This window comes from Labrus mixtus, chromosome 5 (assembly GCF_963584025.1).
Source record: "Labrus mixtus chromosome 5, fLabMix1.1, whole genome shotgun sequence".
Taxonomy (NCBI): Eukaryota; Metazoa; Chordata; class Actinopteri; order Labriformes; family Labridae; genus Labrus; species Labrus mixtus.
Window position 1 is genome coordinate 2842660 of NC_083616.1, and position 19302 is coordinate 2861961.

At 42.5% G+C, this 19302-nt stretch overlaps 1 protein-coding gene across 12 annotated transcripts in view; it reads right to left on the minus strand.

Moving 5' to 3' along the window:
- arvcfb (ARVCF delta catenin family member b) overlaps nt 1-19302 on the minus strand; it is a 263985-nt gene that overhangs the window by 39735 nt on the left and 204948 nt on the right. For 9 of the 12 annotated variants that reach the window (XM_061037314.1, XM_061037313.1, XM_061037308.1 and 6 more), the window contains 4 exons: nt 10683-10800; nt 10418-10589; nt 8149-8166; nt 6360-6431 (listed from right to left, as the gene is read on the minus strand). In XM_061037314.1, coding sequence (XP_060893297.1) covers nt 6360-6431; nt 8149-8166; nt 10418-10589; nt 10683-10800 — 380 coding nt within the window. The remainder of the gene's footprint in view (nt 1-6359; nt 6432-8148; nt 8167-10417; nt 10590-10682; nt 10801-19302) is intronic. The other 3 variants (XM_061037311.1, XM_061037303.1, XM_061037305.1) reach the window with 2 other exon arrangements.

A 19302-nucleotide genomic window follows, 5' to 3' on the forward strand; every position in this document is an offset into this window, starting at 1 on the left:
TGACATCACTATAATGGTGCAGTAAAGGTAAGTTGCTACATCAGTTTAATGTAGTTTGGAAAGACCTTTCTACTCAAGGCTTCATTTTTAACTTTAGTCATGCTAGTAGGGCAGGGAAGGTTAACGTGGTTGGAGGGTCAGTGAGCCCTTCACTTTGTTGCAGGCTGAATTATTTAACTTTTGGATTAATGGGTTTAATATTCTGCAGAGGCTTCATGATTCCCTTTATTAAAAAATCTCCAAATCTGTTGGATGAATCGTTACAAACTATGGTAGAAATATTCCCCACTCAAAGATGTTTAATCCTTGGCCTTCTGTTTACCCTGACTTTGTCTCCAGTCCACATTGTATACATTTGTGGTTTTGAATAATTGGTCAACTAATGAATGCATTTTTGTTAGATAGTAATGTTCCCCTAAGGATGAACTGTGCTAACTTTGACAAATCTATGACTTTTCATCTAGTAATCATTAAGGTCAATAGTTTTCATTTTTCAGGAAACTTCCTAGACTTGAAGTGTAGTTTGTGTTTAGAGCTAATTAGCAAAAGCAAGCAAAACAACTAAAATGCTGCATCACATAAAGGCCTGCCTCCTAAAACAAGCCTGCTTCATATAAAGGCCTACCTCCAAATACAAGCCTGAGTCATACAAAGGCCTACCTCCTAATATAAGCCTGCTTCATATAAACGGTACGTTAATGGTTTAAATGGTCCAAAAGGCCTTGGACAAGTCTTAACCATTTCATAACCTCCCTTATGTTAGGCCTGCCTCCTAGTACAGGCCTCGGTTAGTAAATAAAGGCCTTGGTTATTATTTAAAGGATTTAAGGTGTAAAGAAAAGTATACTGAACTTAGACTTGGCCCTTCTCTCTCTCAGTGAAGCAAACCTCAAGAAAAGGGAAAAATTATTTTTAGTTTGAAGGAGTTAATACACATTCATGATACGTCACACCTTCTCCTCTCTAGTTCCTCTTCCTCCCCTCACCTGACCTTTCTCCGATCTGAAGGTTTATGATGGGGTCTCAATTAACTGTTGGGAAAATGTTTCATCATCTCGGAGGGTGATGCTGCACTCACCAGATCTTTAATGAAATACTTCTTTTCACACTTCTTAATTACTTTTGTGAAAGCCACCGCTTTCTCTTTCTCCCGCTTTGTGTACTTGGCGGCGTGGATAATGCACTGCCAGTTACTTTGGTCTTATTTACTTGAACGTCTCTGCTTGGAACATCTTTCTGGTGCAATTACACTGACAAAATAACTCATTAGGATCATTAGGATGGACAGCATGGCCACATCAATAACTAGGACAGCAAATTAAAATAAATGAGAAAATGGAAAGATAAGGAAGACCATTTATTTTTACCTTAGGTACCAAACTGTCAAACATACGATGCTAGATATTCCTTGTATAAGACAACAGCGTTTGGCCATTAAGCCTCTTGTTCTGCCGTTACAAGACACCCATGTTAATTATGGTAGAATAGATAATGTATCAGTCTAGACGTCTAGAGCTTTTACAATATAACACTACTTCTCACCGTTACAGGGTTCGCAAGAGGATATGGTAAATGTTAAATGGTCTTGAGCTTGTATATTTATTTTCTAGTCTTCTTACCACTCAAAGCTCTTTTACACCGCAGGTCACACCTAAACACACTGATGGTAGAGGCTGCTGTGTAAAGAATCCATCAGTATTAACTCATCCATTCATACACATTCACACACTGATGGTAGAGGCTGCAGAGTAAAGAGTCCATCAGTATTGACTCATCCATTCATACACATGCTTAAGCGGACGCTGAAACAGCGGGAACAACCTAGGGTTAAGTGTCTTGCCTAAGGACACATCGGAGATGCAGCTGGAGGAGCTGGGGATCGAACCCCCGACCTTCCGAGTAGGAGACAATGACTGTACCAACTGAGCCACAGCCACCGCTTATATGATCTGGTTCAGTCTGGTTTAGAGTAAAAGGGCAAATGTTTTGAGAGAATACAGTTCATTTCTCAGTCTTGTTTTTATTAGGAGTTATACAACTGATTGTTTGGTAGCCTCATGATGAGAAGCCCTGAAGTAGTCAAAGGCAAATGAAAATAATTCAACATATTATCACTGATTAACAACTGAACTTTTTCCCTGAGTGAATAAACCAAATAACTTATTAACTGACTTTCAGAGTTGCTGGTAAATGTGTTTTTCTATCTTTCAGACAAAGCTTTCACAGCTCCAGGCTAGTTAAGCGTTTGTGCTTTTATTTTTTTCCCCCTCATGTTTCATGTCTCTTGCTTCCTGTTTTACTTAGCAAAATAATAAAGAAGTCTGTTTTCTAAAAGACAACTACACGGTTTGCTCTCCAAGATGATATCATGGTTAAGGTGTGTTTACAGCTTGTTCTTCCGTCCACACATGAACAGAAATCAATGCTCATCTTTTTAAATGCTCTCATACTGAAAACACTGCATGCTTTTACCTTTAAACCTCGTATCAAACTTTACTTTAATACCCAATTGGGCCCGCTCTCTTGCCTCTTTCTCCCTCTCTTTTCCTTCTCGCACACACACACCTCCACACACAAACAAAGAGATTAATCATTGCCCAATACCAGGTCCGGCCTGCACTGACCTCTCTCTGTCTGGCATCCGATCAGGATCAGGATACACATGTAATCTCCCATATCTCTGCTAGCCTTCACCGCCAGATGAGAGCCACTCTCTCTATCTCTGCAAACTCTCCAGACAAGATCCCGGGCTCGGCCAGTGCAGTCGGTGCAGCAGTACATACCCAGGCCTCAGCTCACATACATTATTTTTCTCAGACAAACAAACAAGGCATTAAGATGACTTTTATTGTCTCGCCAACCTGAGCACGTTAACCCCCGAGATTTCCCAGAAGAAGAAAAACTGATAAATGTTCCTCTCCAGTCAATGTGGGGTTTTTTTTGCTCTAGTGATTAAGCTGATTATCCGTGCACCTCACTGTTGTTACCCGCCTGTGTGTTGAGCTAATAAACGTCAAATGTGATTTGTCTGGCTGCGAGCTAGAAAATGCCGAGTGCTCTCTCTAACACGGAGCCATCTACACATTTCAACAGTGCATGACATTTAGGCCCTTTAACGATAATTGCTTTCTCTGGATTCAAACCTCCTAGGGTTGTTGTTAGCACGTTGTGTAACGTAATCGCAGCACAATTGTAACAGCCACAGACGCTACAGAGTTAATGCATGCCAGCTTGGCTTTTACCCATGAAAACCCAGTGAGGGGAAAATATTAATTAGCATCCTTGAAGTTCATGTGCTTCTCTTTACTCTAGGTCTGATAAAAAAAAGAAAAAAAAAAAGAAGCAAAATCGGCTTAACTTGCAGCAATTAATCGTGATCTAGTTTAATGAGGGCACACTTTGCCGTGCTAATGTGGCTAATTAACAGTCAAACAGGAAGTGGTATTGACTTTGAGTGGCTGCCACTAGACGATGATGAAGGTGCTGATGTGTAAATACCAAATAAGGGTGCATAACAAGTGCATGCAAATTCCACGGACACCACTAGACGGAAGGATGGATGGCACACAGAGAAAAGAAGGTATAATACAAGCAGACAAATCCACAATATATCAAGATGCACTGATATGTGTGACGCTTGCTGATTTGCTTTTATGTCTGCTACAACTGCCTGGTAATGCAATAGCACACACACACACACACAAGGTTGGTCACACAGAACCAGTTGCTGAGTCTGGGGACAAAACTGTACTCTTCATTATTCCATGTACAGAGTTTGCAAACGTACCTGATCACGTTACACAATCTTTAATGGAGCGGAGAGGACACAGTTTCCTTTGACTTCATCACCCAACAACAGTGCGTTCAAACAGCAGAACACTCTTTTTTTTCCCATCCAGCTTTGTGAAATGCTAACATACAATTTCTGCCGTATCGATATGTTGAAAAACAGGTCGGGACAAGGCTGATGATACCTTTCAATGGAGGATCTTACAGAGATGTTCAGTGTGAGGATATGTGCTTTAAGAAAGATAGAAAATGTGTCCTCCATCGGCAGGTTTTATACATTTAATGAGAATCTTTTATTTCTGAGGTCTCTTACTGACTTCAGTCGATAAGCTGACAAACCTTTTTGACAGTATTGAGCCGTTTTCACTTATGCACTTCTGAAAATATCTAGAGAATTCGAGGAGGGCTGCAACTGTAATGTGTGAACAGCCACATCTCCCTCACAGCGGGGGACTATCCCTGTCGGACGGGAGGGGGGGCTGGAGTCTCCTGAGGCAAGACATGATGTAAATAGATCGACAAGGAAGTAGTGGACGAAGCAAAAGAGTCCACTTTACCATGCTGAGAATATTTGCTATGTGTAGTCCAACAGAGTCATAATATCAACTAAAGAGTGGAGAAGAACTTTTTTCTGCTCGTCAATGACGTCCTTCAGTCACTTTTAAACTGCATACACACAGTGCAGGGAGAGATGATTCCATATCTCCCAGTCCCAGGCTCAGAAGCCACCAGACAATGATGGAGAAGTACAATGAAACAAACACAACAATGGATGTCTATTATATAAAGAAAACTTGATAGAGCTCTGTGTACAAAAACAGGCTGTCTTTTTGTTGCCCTTTGTGTTCCAGCACATTGTTGCCGTTATACAAAAAGTAGAGCTTACAGAGTTGAAGCTCTCATAAGCTGCCAACAATGGCTGCCACAAAAAGGGCACGAAACCATTAAACAAAGCTAAATCACCAGACTGCCTCTTCCTCCATCAAAGGCTGAAGGCTAATGCTGTTGTTGACCAACACAGCTGACCTCCCTCCCAACTTAACAACCCACACTCATGTCTCCACCACGTTAAACTCATGTCTCCACCACGTTAAACTCATGTCTCCACCACGTTAAACTCATGTCTCCACCAGTGTTACACTCATGTCTCCACCACGTTAAACTCATGTCTCCACCAGAGTCACACTCATGTCTCCACCACGTTAAACTCATGTCTCCACCACGTTAAACTCATGTCTCCACCACGTTAAACTCATGTCTCCACCAGTGTTACACTCAAGTCTCCACCAGAGTCACACTCAAGTCTCCACCAGTGTTACACTCATGTCTCCACCAGAGTCACACTCAAGTCTCCACCAGTGTTACACTCATGTCTCCACCACGTTAAACTCATGTCTCCACCAGAGTCACACTCATGTCTCCACCACGTTAAACTCATGTCTCCACCACGTTAAACTCATGTCTCCACCAGAGTCACACTCATGTCTCTACCAGTGTTACACTCATGTCTCTACCAGTGTTACACTCATGTCTCCACCAGTGTTACACTCATGTCTCCACCAGTGTTACACTCATGTCTCCACCACGTTAAACTCATGTCTCCACCAGAGTCACACTCATGTCTCCACCAGTGTTACACTCATGTCTCCACCAGTGTTACACTCATGTCTCTACCAGTGTTAAACTCATGTCTCTACCAGTGTTACACTCATGTCTCCACCAGTGTTACACTCATGTCTCCACCAGTGTTACACTCATGTCTCTACCAGTGTTAAACTCATGTCTCCACCAGTGTTACACTCATGTCTCCACCAGTGTTACACTCATGTCTCTACCAGTGTTAAACTCATGTCTCTACCAGTGTTACACTCATGTCTCCACCAGTGTTACACTCATGTCTCCACCAGTGTTACACTCATGTCTCCACCAGAGTCACACTCATGTCTCCACCAGAGTCACACTCATGTCTCCACCACGTTAAACTCATGTCTCCACCAGAGTCACACTCATGTCTCCACCAGTGTTACACTCATGTCTCCACCAGTGTTACACTCATGTCTCTACCAGTGTTACACTCATGTCTCTACCAGTGTTACACTCATGTCTCCACCAGTGTTACACTCATGTCTCCACCAGTGTTACACTCATGTCTCCACCAGTGTTACACTCATGTCTCTACCAGTGTTACACTCATGTCTCCACCAGTGTTACACTCATGTCTCTACCAGTGTTACACTCATGTCTCTACCAGTGTTACACTCATGTCTCTACCAGTGTTACACTCATGTCTCTACCAGTGTTACACTCATGTCTCTACCAGTGTTACACTCATGTCTCCACCAGTGTTACACTCATGTCTCTACCAGTGTTACACTCATGTCTCTACCAGTGTTACACTCATGTCTCCACCAGTGTTACACTCATGTCTCCACTAGGCTGACACTGAAATATCTACTCTTTTCCAATCCGTCTCCTCCAGCGGGATACCGTCTCAATGAGGACAGTTTTCCTGCCTCAGAAGTGGACGTGTTAACACAGGAAGGTTTTGTTCCTGACAGATTGAGGCGTACCTTTTGTCGGCTCTGCGCGCTTAGGCAGATCCAGTGTGTCGTAGTTTTTGTCGTTCTCACCGTTTTTTCTGCCTGGAAAGAGGAGAGAGGAGGGAAGAGGAGGTCAGTGTCATACGCTGAGACTAATGGATTATATAGCACTATCTTTTGATACCAGGGTTAGACGGATATGACGTTTGAAAGGCTGGTATGAGTCACATTAGACTCAAATAGTTTCTATTGAGTGTCTATTTATTGAACCCACTTCATGTCTAACCTTAACTTCAAGCTTAAAATGCTCAAACAGCCTCTCCATCTTTGAACTGACATATCAGTCTAACCCAGGTTTACACATCAACCACAGCAAGCATGAAGTTCACATGTACACACAGGACACAAAGCTATGAGCATGATAGGTTTCAACACACACATCGACTCTACATGGTGCTGTTTGCAAAAAGATGACTTGAGATGAACATTCAAAGGACCACAAGACGATAAACACAATAAAAAACACCTTCTCTTTCACACACACACTTGTATCTTTGAACAGCAGCGCTTCCTGAGCAGGAAACACTCTTCACTAATTCAGTGGGAAACAGGAAACCATAGTAAGAGGGGTGTGGGTGATTGCAGCTCAGTCTGCTAATGGTCATTTCACATGCACATGAACATGCCCACGGGACAGCACATAAATACAGAGACAAAAAGTCTGACTCCTCAACGAGAAGGAAGTGAAATATCTGGTCACTGCGAGTTCCTTCAGGGAATAACCTCGTACATTTCAGTTCCCTGAATAAAGGATGGAGGATTTTTGGTTTGAATTTTTAAAATAAGATAACAGTTATCTGTAGCTACCTTTCTGCAGTTTTGTTTTGATATGACAACAAACCTTTAATTTTCCCTAAAGGAAGAATGTGCAACATTCTACACATAAATATAGCAGAAATCAAGTATATCCTCGGCCATGGTACAACAGAGAGGAAATAGAAACAGGATGTCAGGTAACAGTAGTGTGTTGTCAGGACGCTCAGTTAGGCAGCCATAGAATCGGGACAGGCTGTAAGAACGTTGGGAATGAGGCCCAATTACCACCTCTACAAACTTTTAGGACTAGGAGGCAAACTTGGCTCAGAAATCTCTGATAAAAGCAGCTTCAGCACAGATTGGCTTCAGCACCAATCGTCTAGAAAAGTGAAATCATTTACACACAAACACACAGCCACACACAATATCACAGGGTCTATAGCAGAGCTTGAAATGTATCCTTAGACACAACAACAAAAACTTAAAAAAAAGATTTCCTTCAGAGCTGCTGGGGACATTTGTATCTAAGAGTCTAAGAGGCCGAACATTGTGTCCAATCATAGATCAGAAAGTGTCTTTTCAAGGACACGTTCAGACTTTTAATTTTCAGCTTTAATGCATTTAAATGAATCAAGCTCTACTTTACACCCTGACAAACACACACTGACTTACCTGGTTCAGCTTTGCTGCTTTAACCTTATACCTAACTTAGAAGACCAAGCCTCAACTTATCCTTAAATAATGTCAAGACTGGGAGGGGTGGAGGCTATGGTGTTGGGTGAAATGCTTTACATAGATAGATAGGGAAGCTACGGAGAAGGAAGTGGTGTGAAATGAATGGAATCTTCCAGTTATCTAAAGTCTGGGGGTTTTGGAGGACAATACTTCTATTTTCTACAGCCAGGAGGAAAGAAGAGGACGATGAGAGGGGGGAGGATGGAGAGGAGGAGGAGGAGGAGGTGAAGTGGAGCAGAAGTTACAAAGATTGGAGGGGCACACTCACCTTGATTAAACCATTCCTCTATAGTTAGCCAAGGAAGCAGCAGCAATACCAAAAAAACACAAAGCGGAGAGAAGAGAGAAAGAGCATGGTGAAAAAGGCGTGTGCAAGTGTCAAGATGCTGTCGAGTTAAAGTTAAAGGAGCAACATGTAACTCTGACACCTAGTGTTTAATGGGTACTGCAGTCTGAATTCAAAACCTCATAGAGAGCTTTCACCCCCCCTCCTCTCTAGAGTCGATGATCACGCAGGTCACCATGTGGTGGACTCTGAAGCTTCAGTGTTTATCCAGCTCTGTATGGGTCTGTAAACCTTTCTGTGTTCTAACCTCTCTCCATTTTTCAAAAACATCTCCAATATTGATCCTAGTTTGAGCACGTTTCTGCTCGTGGAGCTTATTAGAAACATGCAGAGGCTTTTTAGGTCGGGTACAATCACTTCTATCTGAACCACTTCTCTTGCTGCTTCCATCACTGCAACACCTGTTGACCTGATAACTGCTCTCATATCTAGTAAACTGAGGGGCGTCCAAAACGGCCGTGTGTGTGTGTGTCGGGGGGGGGGGGGGTCTTAAAACTGCCTACCTTCTCTGGTCCAAACAAATCCAGAGCATTCAGGAGCAGAATCTAAAGTTAGAAGGAGGACATACTGGCTGTACTTCAACATAGCATGTTTCCTTAATGTCTGATCACTTTATCATTTCAGTCAGTACATATCTTACAGAGTGCTCCTTTAACAGTTTTACAAAATAAAAGTAATCGCATACCAAAGAGGGAAGGAGACAGAGAAAAAAAAGGGAAGAAAGAGAGGCCAAAGAGAGAAAGTGTGATTGAGCTTTAGAGATTGGAAAGAGGAAAGTTGGGGAAGACAGAAGCAGTCAAAAGGAAGCATGTTCAAAGAGTTGGCACCAGTGGGATGCTTTTTTTTAAAGAGGGAAAATAAGACTTGAAGAAAGTAAGTGGGAATATAATGAAAAAGAGAAAGGGGGGAAAGACCAAGAAGACAGAGAAACAGCGTTCAGTGCAGATAAGAGGGTCAGGATACCGAGTCATACAAACATGTTCAGTGTGACTGTATAAGTGCTTAGTGCATAAGGAAAACAGAAATGTGCTGAAAGAACAGCAGAGAATCAGACTATTTATCAGGTAAAAAAAAAAAAGGCTTGAGCATGCATGTTGATCATTTTGGTGTATTTTACTCGTTTAAATGAAGCGGAGGCCAAACACAGCCCACTTAAGGAAACAAATTACAAAGCATACCGCCGACAGTGCTGCTTAACTACCCCCCTTTATGCTCTCTTATAGCCGTGTTTAATGTGTCTGTACCTGAGCCTCATTGTGCGGAAGAAACCCCTTCAGGGTCTGCAGTAGCTAAACACAACTCATTATTCAATATGTGTGTGTGTGTGTGTGTGTGTGTGTGTGTGTGTGTGTGTGTGTGTGTGTGTGTGTGTGTGTGTGTGTGTGTGTGTGTGTGTGTGCGTCTATTGTTGTGGTTTATTGGTGTCTTTATAAATCTGTATACGTTCATGCTACTGTGTTTTTTCCTGACCCCGGATCAGAAAGGATTCTCCAGCGAGTCGTTAGGTGTCATGGGTCACTGGCTGGCAGTCACACCTCATTGGCCGACTGATTTATGGCGGCCATTATTGGTTGTACGGGGAGATAACAAGCGTCGTTTAGCTAACTGTCTGGGAGGTTGCTGATTAAGACGTTGCTAACAACACATGCGCACGTGGCACATCTGTTGGGGGGGGGGGGGGGGGGGGGGGGGGGGGGGGAGTCAATAGCGACGAAAAGCTCCTGACGGGGCAGAAAGTGCCACGATGGACGTCCATGTTGAAGAGGTTGAACGTAAATGCTTTGAAAGGCAGTTTTTTTATGGGGATATTATGGACACAAAGGCCTTTTGTTCAAACATGAGCTCAATAGGTGCTGTGTGTTATCCTCCAATGGATGGCGTTAGAGTACAAATTGTTTCTTTTTCCAGCTGACAGCGATTTGTACGAGCTCAGGAAGATAACAACATCCTCCAGATTTCATGAATTAAATGAAGAAAAATCAAAGGTAAGCGACAACAAGTAAGCCTTGTAATCAAAAGCTGCAGCTCGTATTTATTAATTAGGGTTCTGCACTCGTAAGGTTTTGAGGTTTTGATTGTTTTATCCGATAAATCCAACATTTCCTCCACTGTTTAATGAAACTGGATTACTTCCTAATGTTGAATTAACACAGCAGTACTTCACTCTGCTTCCCTCTTTCCTCCTCCTCACCTTTGGCCTTCTTGCCTCCGAAGCAGCCTGCGTCGTCTTTCTTCTTCCTCTGTGGTCCTGCTGATCCGGGGGCCTGAAGCGACGAGGGATCCAGGAACTTCTCGGCCCCCGGCACCTCTTTGTGGACGTGGTAGGACAGGTTTCTCATGATACAAACACAGTTCTCCACCGACTGTAAGAGACAGAAACAACAGACGTTATCATCGACAAGATACTAAAAGTGAAGGGCACATCCTGTACATTTATAAGTCCAGCATCTCCTCACCTTGTTGTCCATATCTTTCTTCCCTACAGCTGATTGGAGAGCGTGCAGCAGAGCGTCCACCAGTCCCTCACATTCCCTCAGTCTGCGTCGAGCCTCAGCTCCATCCGAGCTCACATTTCTGTAGGAACAAATGTCAAAAACACACAAACACACACATCAGTATCAAGAACATGAAGCTGGTCTGAGCCTGCTGCAAAACCAGAAAAAAGGGGTTATAAACCAACTCCTCTACTTTCAAATCTGCAGCTGTTCTGAAGCAGGAAATTCAAAACTTTTGCTCGATAGTGTTATTTAAATGTCATGTTATTTTTATGCCAAACACACTTTACCACGATAACACTAATATCTGTACCTAGTCCGTCTACAAACCCACTTATTATGAGAAAAGTCCATCCTCTCTGTCTTTTGCCTGCTCCACTTTTCAGAAAATGTGGAACATAATGGACACAGAAACATTTGGGATGCACTGACCTGTGCATCAAAAAGCTATACAAGCTCATGTCCATTTACCAAACGCAATAAGACATGTCCTGTAGGAAGCACAACTATCATTCAATGTTTATTGCTTCATGCGGGCAGAAGCAAACAGCCTCCATGACAATAACCGGCCGTTTTAAAATCATTAATATCAGTGAGCCACGACCATTCTAACTCAGCCATGTGGTTTTATTTTGTCCGAATGTGACCCGTAACCTTTATGCACCCTGTCTGCCTCAAATCAACAGACTAATATGCTGCAGATGAAATCTTAGGAAAAATGATGAATAGAAATTCATGTCTGCAATAAAGGGGAAATGCCATCCAGGTTATGTCATCTAGCGGCCCGAGCACGGCTCATGTAAGCAGAGGAGCAGAGCCGGTGCAGGCTTAGCGCCGCAGTGTGACTGGCTGTGAAAGGGAGAGGCTTTAAAGAGGGTTAAGGGATAGCTGGGGCTCCTCGCTCCTCACCGGGGACTTCATTTATGAAGGCTTCCAAGCCACATAATCCCATTAGCCGACCCCCAGTTAGTCCTGTGGATGAGCGGCAACCGAGCAGAGGGGGCGCAGCGCTGATATCACAGCCTACGATGATACAACATGTGGATGTTTACGTTCAACAAGCTGTATTTTGATCTATTTAAATAATCACGATACAATATGAGACGGTACGATACAATAAGATACGATACAATATAACACGATACGGTAGGATACGGTATTTGATTATTTTGAACGATCTGACAGTTTGCTTATAGTTAACATCACATATACTTAACACTACTGGGGTTAAAGGCAGCGGCTTCCAGATCTGTGCGTTCAACTTTGTCTTCAGTCAGAACGGGCTCTCGTTTTTTTTTTTAAAGATTTATTTTTTGGCTTTTTATGCCTTTAATGTAGCGATAGTACAGTGGATAGAGTTGGAAATCAGGGAGAGAGAGAGGGGCATGACATGAGGGAAGGAAGCCACAGGTGGGATGTGAACCTGGGCCGCCCGCTTGAGACGACAGCCTCCATACATGGGGTGCACGCACTAACCACTGCGCCACCAGCGCCCCACGGTTTTGTTTTTGAGGTCTAAGTTTCAATCTACTGATAGCTCATTTTATTGTTTATTTCACGTCCTCCTTCCCACGCCTTACGATTTCATGAGCTGCTATAAAAACTTAAAAGTTTGGTTCGCCTCCTGCAGAAATTTTTCTCTTTCCTTCACAAACCGCATCGTGCTTGTTCTAGAAAATGTCTCGAAACATTACTTTGGAACCTCAGTGTATGAGCATGTTATTATTAAAAAGTCTGACCTGATGTGAGAAGTATCACTTTGCAGGAAATATTATACAGCAATATCGATAATTAACACGGACATCAACATGATTAAGACTCCTTGCAAGCGCAAATAGGGAGGCAGTGAGAGACAGAGGCAGACAGGTGAGAGTCTGTTAGTGATCATTTCTGCAGGAGTCAGGGAGAATTCAGCTGAACAGAGTGAAGCAGTAAACTTTTAAAAAATCATATCGCAATATACTGTATATCGCAGGAAAAATAAATATATTGCAATGTCAGTTTTTACCAATATCGTGCGGCCCTAGTCTGATACGATGCGATACCATACGATACGGTACAGATTGATGCGATACGATACAATACGTTATAGTGTGGTCCGGTCCAGTGAAGGCAGTGCAATATGGTACGGTCCAATTGCAGTTGGTGTGGTGTTGTGCGTCGCGATGCAGTGTGAAGTCAAAGAAGTCGTCTCGACCCTCTCACCTCACACACACGACCTCATCACCTGCCTCACACCTCGTCATGTTCTTGGCCAGTGTATGAGTGTCTCTGCCATTTGTCATAGGAGATAAAGACCCCTTAAGAACTGTGCGACACTTTGTGCTACTTAAATCTCGTCTTTAGTAGAGACGAGTCGAGACAGCACCGACCATCTGGACCTGCTCATAAACCAAACCCGTCCGTCTGCAGCTGTCAGAGAACGGTCACCACCTCTCCTGTTAAAGGATCCAGAGGAGCTGGCCGTCCTGGATTTATTTGACAGGAGTGTGTTTGAGGGCAGACAGACAGAAGAGTTTTATTGTCAGCTGTTTCACTTCCAGGAGTCTTTCAGGGAGCAGTTGTCTTGGTGGAAGGTTTATGGATGCTGCGTCTGTCAGAGGAGACTGCGATGGCTGCACAGGTTTTTTAAGGTGGCGTGCAGTGTTTAGAGCATTTAGTCTTAAGTGGTTGTGAAGGTCTGTTTGCACTGATGGTTACTGACTCATCTGGAGGATAACCATCTGCTGCTGTGTTGCTGCGCTTTCTTTCCACGTGCGATCAAAAATCACAGCTAATTAATGCTAAGGAGTGACATCCACAGGCCTTTAAGAAGGAGCGATACACTATGGATTTGTAAAAACTTTCTCTCCTCATGTCGGTCTGCATCACAAGCGTTCAATTGCAGCCGTTTTATTTCAAAGGATTCTGATCCACTAAGTGTTCTAGTCTCAGTAACTTAATAAGTGAGCATGTAGTTTAAGGATATGTCTATCAGCAGATTTCAATAAATATGTTGTTTAAATGAATTAAATCTATATTTCCATGAGCTTCAAATGATCTATTTATATTTATATCTCATTCATAAAAAACTACATGACATCATGCATTGATACTGTTCTTCTCAAATAGCTTTCCCCTTTGAAATCAGGAATTCTGTTGTGGAAGTGCCAGCTTTCTCTAAACACAAAAAGCCTTTGAGAAAGAACCTTCCAGTGGTTTTTGATTAATTTAAGTATTTCTTTAGAAAATGTACTATTTATTCCCCATGACAAAAACCAAGCCAACAAAAATAATGGTGCGTAACAACAGACACTTTAAACATGTTAAAAAAAGGAGTTGGAAGAAATGGTAATTTATCTAATCCAACCCCCATCTCCATTTCAGTTAATTAGCATAGCAGCCATTTTTAATCATAACTATGTTTCTTTTAAGTTATTCTGTTGTTTTCACTTGTGATAGTCTGTTTTTAAGGGCTAATATTAACTTGTTATTAGTTTTTTTTCAGTGGAAACCTTCCATGCCTTACTCTGACATTGTCTAGTTGAAACTGCTATAAAGCAGAAACAACAACAACGTACCATATTGGTTCAAATATAAGACGACCCTCATTGTATTTGATCAAGACCAGTGCAGAGCTGGCTAAACACTGAAGCTTCAACCCCAATTTCCACATAGCGCACCGTGGTCCATCATCACAGGAGAACTAAATGATCAAGCAGGAATAAAGAGAAGAACGTGCTAACAACATGTTGCTTTGTCTTCCTGAGGATGATTTGTTCTTCATTCAGTTCCTATTTTGATGAAATGTTGATAAAGTGATGAAAAATACAAACCTGAGTCTATAAATTGTGTTTTATTTTTAAATTAACCAGACGCTCTGTGCGTTTCCTTGTCTGACTTCCTGCCCGGGTTGTTATTTTCTGTCCAGCTAAACACATGCCTGCAGCGTACTCCGTTGAAAATAGATCTCACAGCGTATTTGAAACAGAGAAGAGCGTAGTGGCGCTGTGGAGACAGACCGCGGCGCCCGCTGTGGAAACACAATCATTGACTAATGTGGCAGCGAACGACGGCATAGTGCGCGGCGCTGACAGAACACGGCATGCATGGAGTCTGTGGTAATTGGGGGTGAGTGTCCGAGACATGGCAACCTGTGTGAGCATCAACTCTTGAGAGGAGGGGGCGGTCTATGTTTTGAATTTGGACTGCAATACCATTTTTGAACACTCGGTGTCAGATGTACATACTGCTCCTTTAAAGAAAAGAATCACAAAATAATACAGAGACAATGCTGCTGCAGGACTAAGAATGACAGGACTTTGTTCTGTGACAACAAGGTGCAGAGATATATCTCTCCTCGAGTGCACAAGGACATTTATTATTAATCAGGAACAGATAGTTCTGGTTTCTGTGATCTGCTTTTGTTATTCTTTCTACTGAAAAAGAGATGTTGAGACATTTTAAAACATGTGCACCTTTTTTTGGTTGCATTTCTCAAAGCAGGACACTTTGTCCTTGTTGTGGTCTCATTATGTCTGAAGCAGAGACGCTTGTGAGGACTATTTTACGATCAGACACTCAAAAAGAAGAACTCGGCGTCTGAGTCTGGTCGGAGACTGACAGCCTGTCATTGTGTTCTGGATGTGTCTTTAGTGCGTCCGCTTTATCAGATGGAGAGTGGGTGTGAAGGTCAGTCAGAGTCATGTGGCCATCAGAGGACAATAGAGCAGCTGGGACAAATAGACCGGAGCCGGACTGATGGAGACTGATGGAGATGGATGGAGACGTGGCTGACCTGTGCAATCGCCGTGCAAGGTCAATGACAAGAATGCAGGGCCATATGTGTACCCTGGGGCTGACGATCCTTTAGATTTTATCGATCTAGATTTCATTTGTTATTCACCTTCTGGATTGTTGCCTCTCCGTTAATCCCTGTTCAAAAGAAGCTTGTATTATCAGAGGAAGAAACCCACTCAAACATGCTAAATGAAGAACTGTGCTGCTAAAAACCAAAGACTATCCACAGACGGATGGCTTTACCCAAAAGTGAAGCTAAGACTTTGTATCTCCACCTACTGACTGACTGCAGGTCATAAAGCCCGCCCTTTCATGGTAACATCTAAAAATCACAATACAAATCAAAAAACATTTTTGTAAACATGGTTTCTGTAATTTAAGTTAGTCATGTTGATGTATGCCAAAGTTTAGTGAAGTTTAGTTTTAATTTGATATGATGATATGATTGACAGCTCAGCGGCTCCTGCAGCTCCATGTGCAGCAGATTAGCGGAGTAAAGGATGAACGGTGAGGGGAAACCCTACAAACACTTCTGGTGCATTCACATCAAAGCAGTGTGGTTTGAAATGAACTCTGGTGCGCTTTATCAGACAGTTCATTTGGTTTGGGGAAGAGAAATGCTCAAAGGAACTCTGGTGTGGACCAACAGTTCAGTTATGGGAGGTGAGAACGCGATCCCGACCAAACAGGGGAAGTGAAACAGATTGCAGTGCATTGTGGGTTGAATTTGAACGTCTGTAAACAATGACAAAAAGGTTTGGCAAGCATGGCTAACGTTAGCATTGCTGTGGTTACACATCGCTCTGCTTCATATACCAGTTTAACCTGACACCGCCGACTTCATTTCAGAGATCCAACTTCTGCCAAAGTTGCCGCGCTACGGGCTGCCATGCTACCACTGTCCTGTTGTTTACTTCCTGGTCACAGTGCACCATTAGGCTGAAAACTTTAAGGCATTTCATCCTAAAGATGATCACCCCATGATGGATCTCGTTGACAATCAGGTGATCACAATAAAATCATTAAGACAGTTCATTTAGGATCCGTAAATGTCTGTTGACAGATTTGTCAATTTACCACTCCGTGAAGTAAAAGGTGGGATTGAACCTCGACTGTTCATGTAGAACTTTATCTCTCAGAGCCAAACACAAGAGTAGTGTTTTCTGATTGACCCTGACTGTTGGTGCCTTTTGTAATATATAAGCATTTTCATTTCCTTTCTCGTTCCAGTTATAATTTAGAAATAGCATTTGATACCCAACCCTGCTATTTAACCCAATAGACAACAAACACACACACATTCACACACACACACACACACACATTGTTTCCCCTCCACTGAGCCCACAGAGTAAACACTGTAAATAAGCTGGCCTCTATCGACAGAGGAGGCCATTATAATAAAAACTATCCGCCGATTTATTGAGGTGTACGCTGCGTCTCTGTTGGCGTGAGTAAACAGATTCTTCCTGGCATCAGCACTTCTCCCCGGCGCACAAAACCCCCCCTGCGTCTGGCAACTGTGTGCACAGTTACCATGGAGACCTGTTCTCGTCAGCAGCGAATGCATGGAAGAGTGGAGTGAGATGTGGAGACGTTGTGATAATGTGACAGCAATGAGCTGGGTGGCGTTAGAGGCAATAGAGAGTTTGGGAAGAGGGTGAAAAACATGGAAACACACAAAAAGAAAAGAGAGCGTGACAGGTGATTGAACGGCATCACAAAAGAGACAGTGAATCCATGACTTCTCCACGACTTCTCTCCGCTGTATCCCAGTGCTTTAATTTATTCCCTCCTGGTTCATTAATGCAGCTCTTCAACTCAGCTGAAATGTTCTCAAATCACAAGCAAAGTTTCCACACTTTCTTCATCCCTGGGAAAACGAGCGAGAAACCATCTAAAGCAATAATGTGTGAGAGCTGGATTTGGATGGTATAATGTTCTGGATTTCAACCAGCGCTCCTCGTCTCGGTGTCTACCCGAGGAGACGAGCAGCATCGGGATTACAGTCTAGACGGGCTTGGAGACGTGAGGCATGATAACACACACACTCACACATACACACACACTGTCTTTCACTTTTTCACCACAGTCTGTCATCCTGAGAGGAAGCCAACATGACAGATTGAGTTTATGAGGAAGTAACGAGTAGATGCATGGAGAGGGGGAAACTACTTGAAAGTTAATAACAGGTATTCAAGAAAGAAAAGAAAAGAAACGAAAAATAATAGCTTTGCCTCTCCCTCCATCCTCCCCTCCAATCAAATAACGCTCAAACCAACCCCAAAACATAATCATTACACAAACTCTCACCTCTCACACCACAACATTGTTCAACATTAACATATTCAACAGATACCACTGCTCAACTCTTCAACTCTCTTCTACCTCTCAAGTCCCCCTTACTAAGCACTTTCTCTCCCTCCCCTTCTCTCTCTCTCTCTCTCTATCGCTTCTTTCACTTTTTGTATCTTTTCTTAGGTATTTCATATAATTGTGTAGTTTTTCTGTTCGTAGTATGATGTGTGTCTATTGATGTCTTATTTTGCTGTCTTTATTTGTCTTATTTATTTATTTTTTTTACTGTATTTTGGAGTCGTTGTCCTGACCTTGTCTGTTTGTTTTTTTTGTGCCTCATTTGTATATCACCAGTTTGTCACTTTATTGCACCTAATAAAAAAAATAAAATAAAAAAAAATAACAGGTATTCAAGATGGTTGCTCTCAGGTAGTCGTCCTCAAACTGACCACAGTGTTTAAGCAGAGAGGATATATGTGGAAAGGATGGATCTGCAGTTTTGAGGCGTGCTTGATTTTCTCCTGACACTTAAAGTGCATTCAGTTTGAGCAGAAAAAGCTGCACAAAGGGGACTTTGTAGTTGACTGTGTTGTAAAGCTAGTAGGCGGTTTAAAGGCTCCCCCACATCCTGTTTCCTTATTTATTATAAGTTATCTTCTTGACTCTTATTCTCAGTTTCAGATTTATAATTTCTCTAAGTTGTCACACTTCACATCTTTGAGGTGACATAAACATGACATTTTGAGTTATCAACATTGGGTGTGTTTACCTGGACTTGAGCTGCTCGGATTTGATCGGGATATTTTTAGTATCATGTTTTTGTGTTTGTGGATCAAAACATACCAACCTGATCAGAAACCGTGATAAGCCCTTATCCCGATTTTGAGAAACCAGATTTTGCTACCTTGTGAACTTCCTAAGAAACCAGGATAGTGTGGCATGTATATGCCTTACCCTGCTTACTAACAACTGCTGACTACCTGTGCAGGCGTGGCCTCAGGCAAGTGACAAAGCAGCAAAAAAACAAGAGCGTCTTATTTCTGTAACGACAGTGACAGGATGACACCAGTCAGAGGTGAGGACATGTTTTATATTTGCTATCCCTCTGGGGCACTGGAGACTTAGTGGTTAGTCCGCTTGCCCATTGAATGGAGGCTGTAGTCTTCCAAGCGGGCAGCCCGGGTTGAATCCGGCCTGTAGCTCCTTCCCCACATGTCCTTCCCCAATCTCTCTCCAATGTTCGACTCTGTCCTGTCTCTCCAATAAAGGCATAAAAAGCTAAAAAGAAAAAAATCTAAAATATATATATATATATATATATATATATATATATATATATATATATATATATATATATATGCTGATGCTCTCTTCTCCTGTTGCTGGAAATAAGGAAATATCTGCAACATGTTAGCATTTAATACTGCTGTGCCTGCAATAATCCACAGTGGTCTCATTTTTCCCAGATATTAAATTTGCAGCGGTTTATGTTGGTAAATATCAA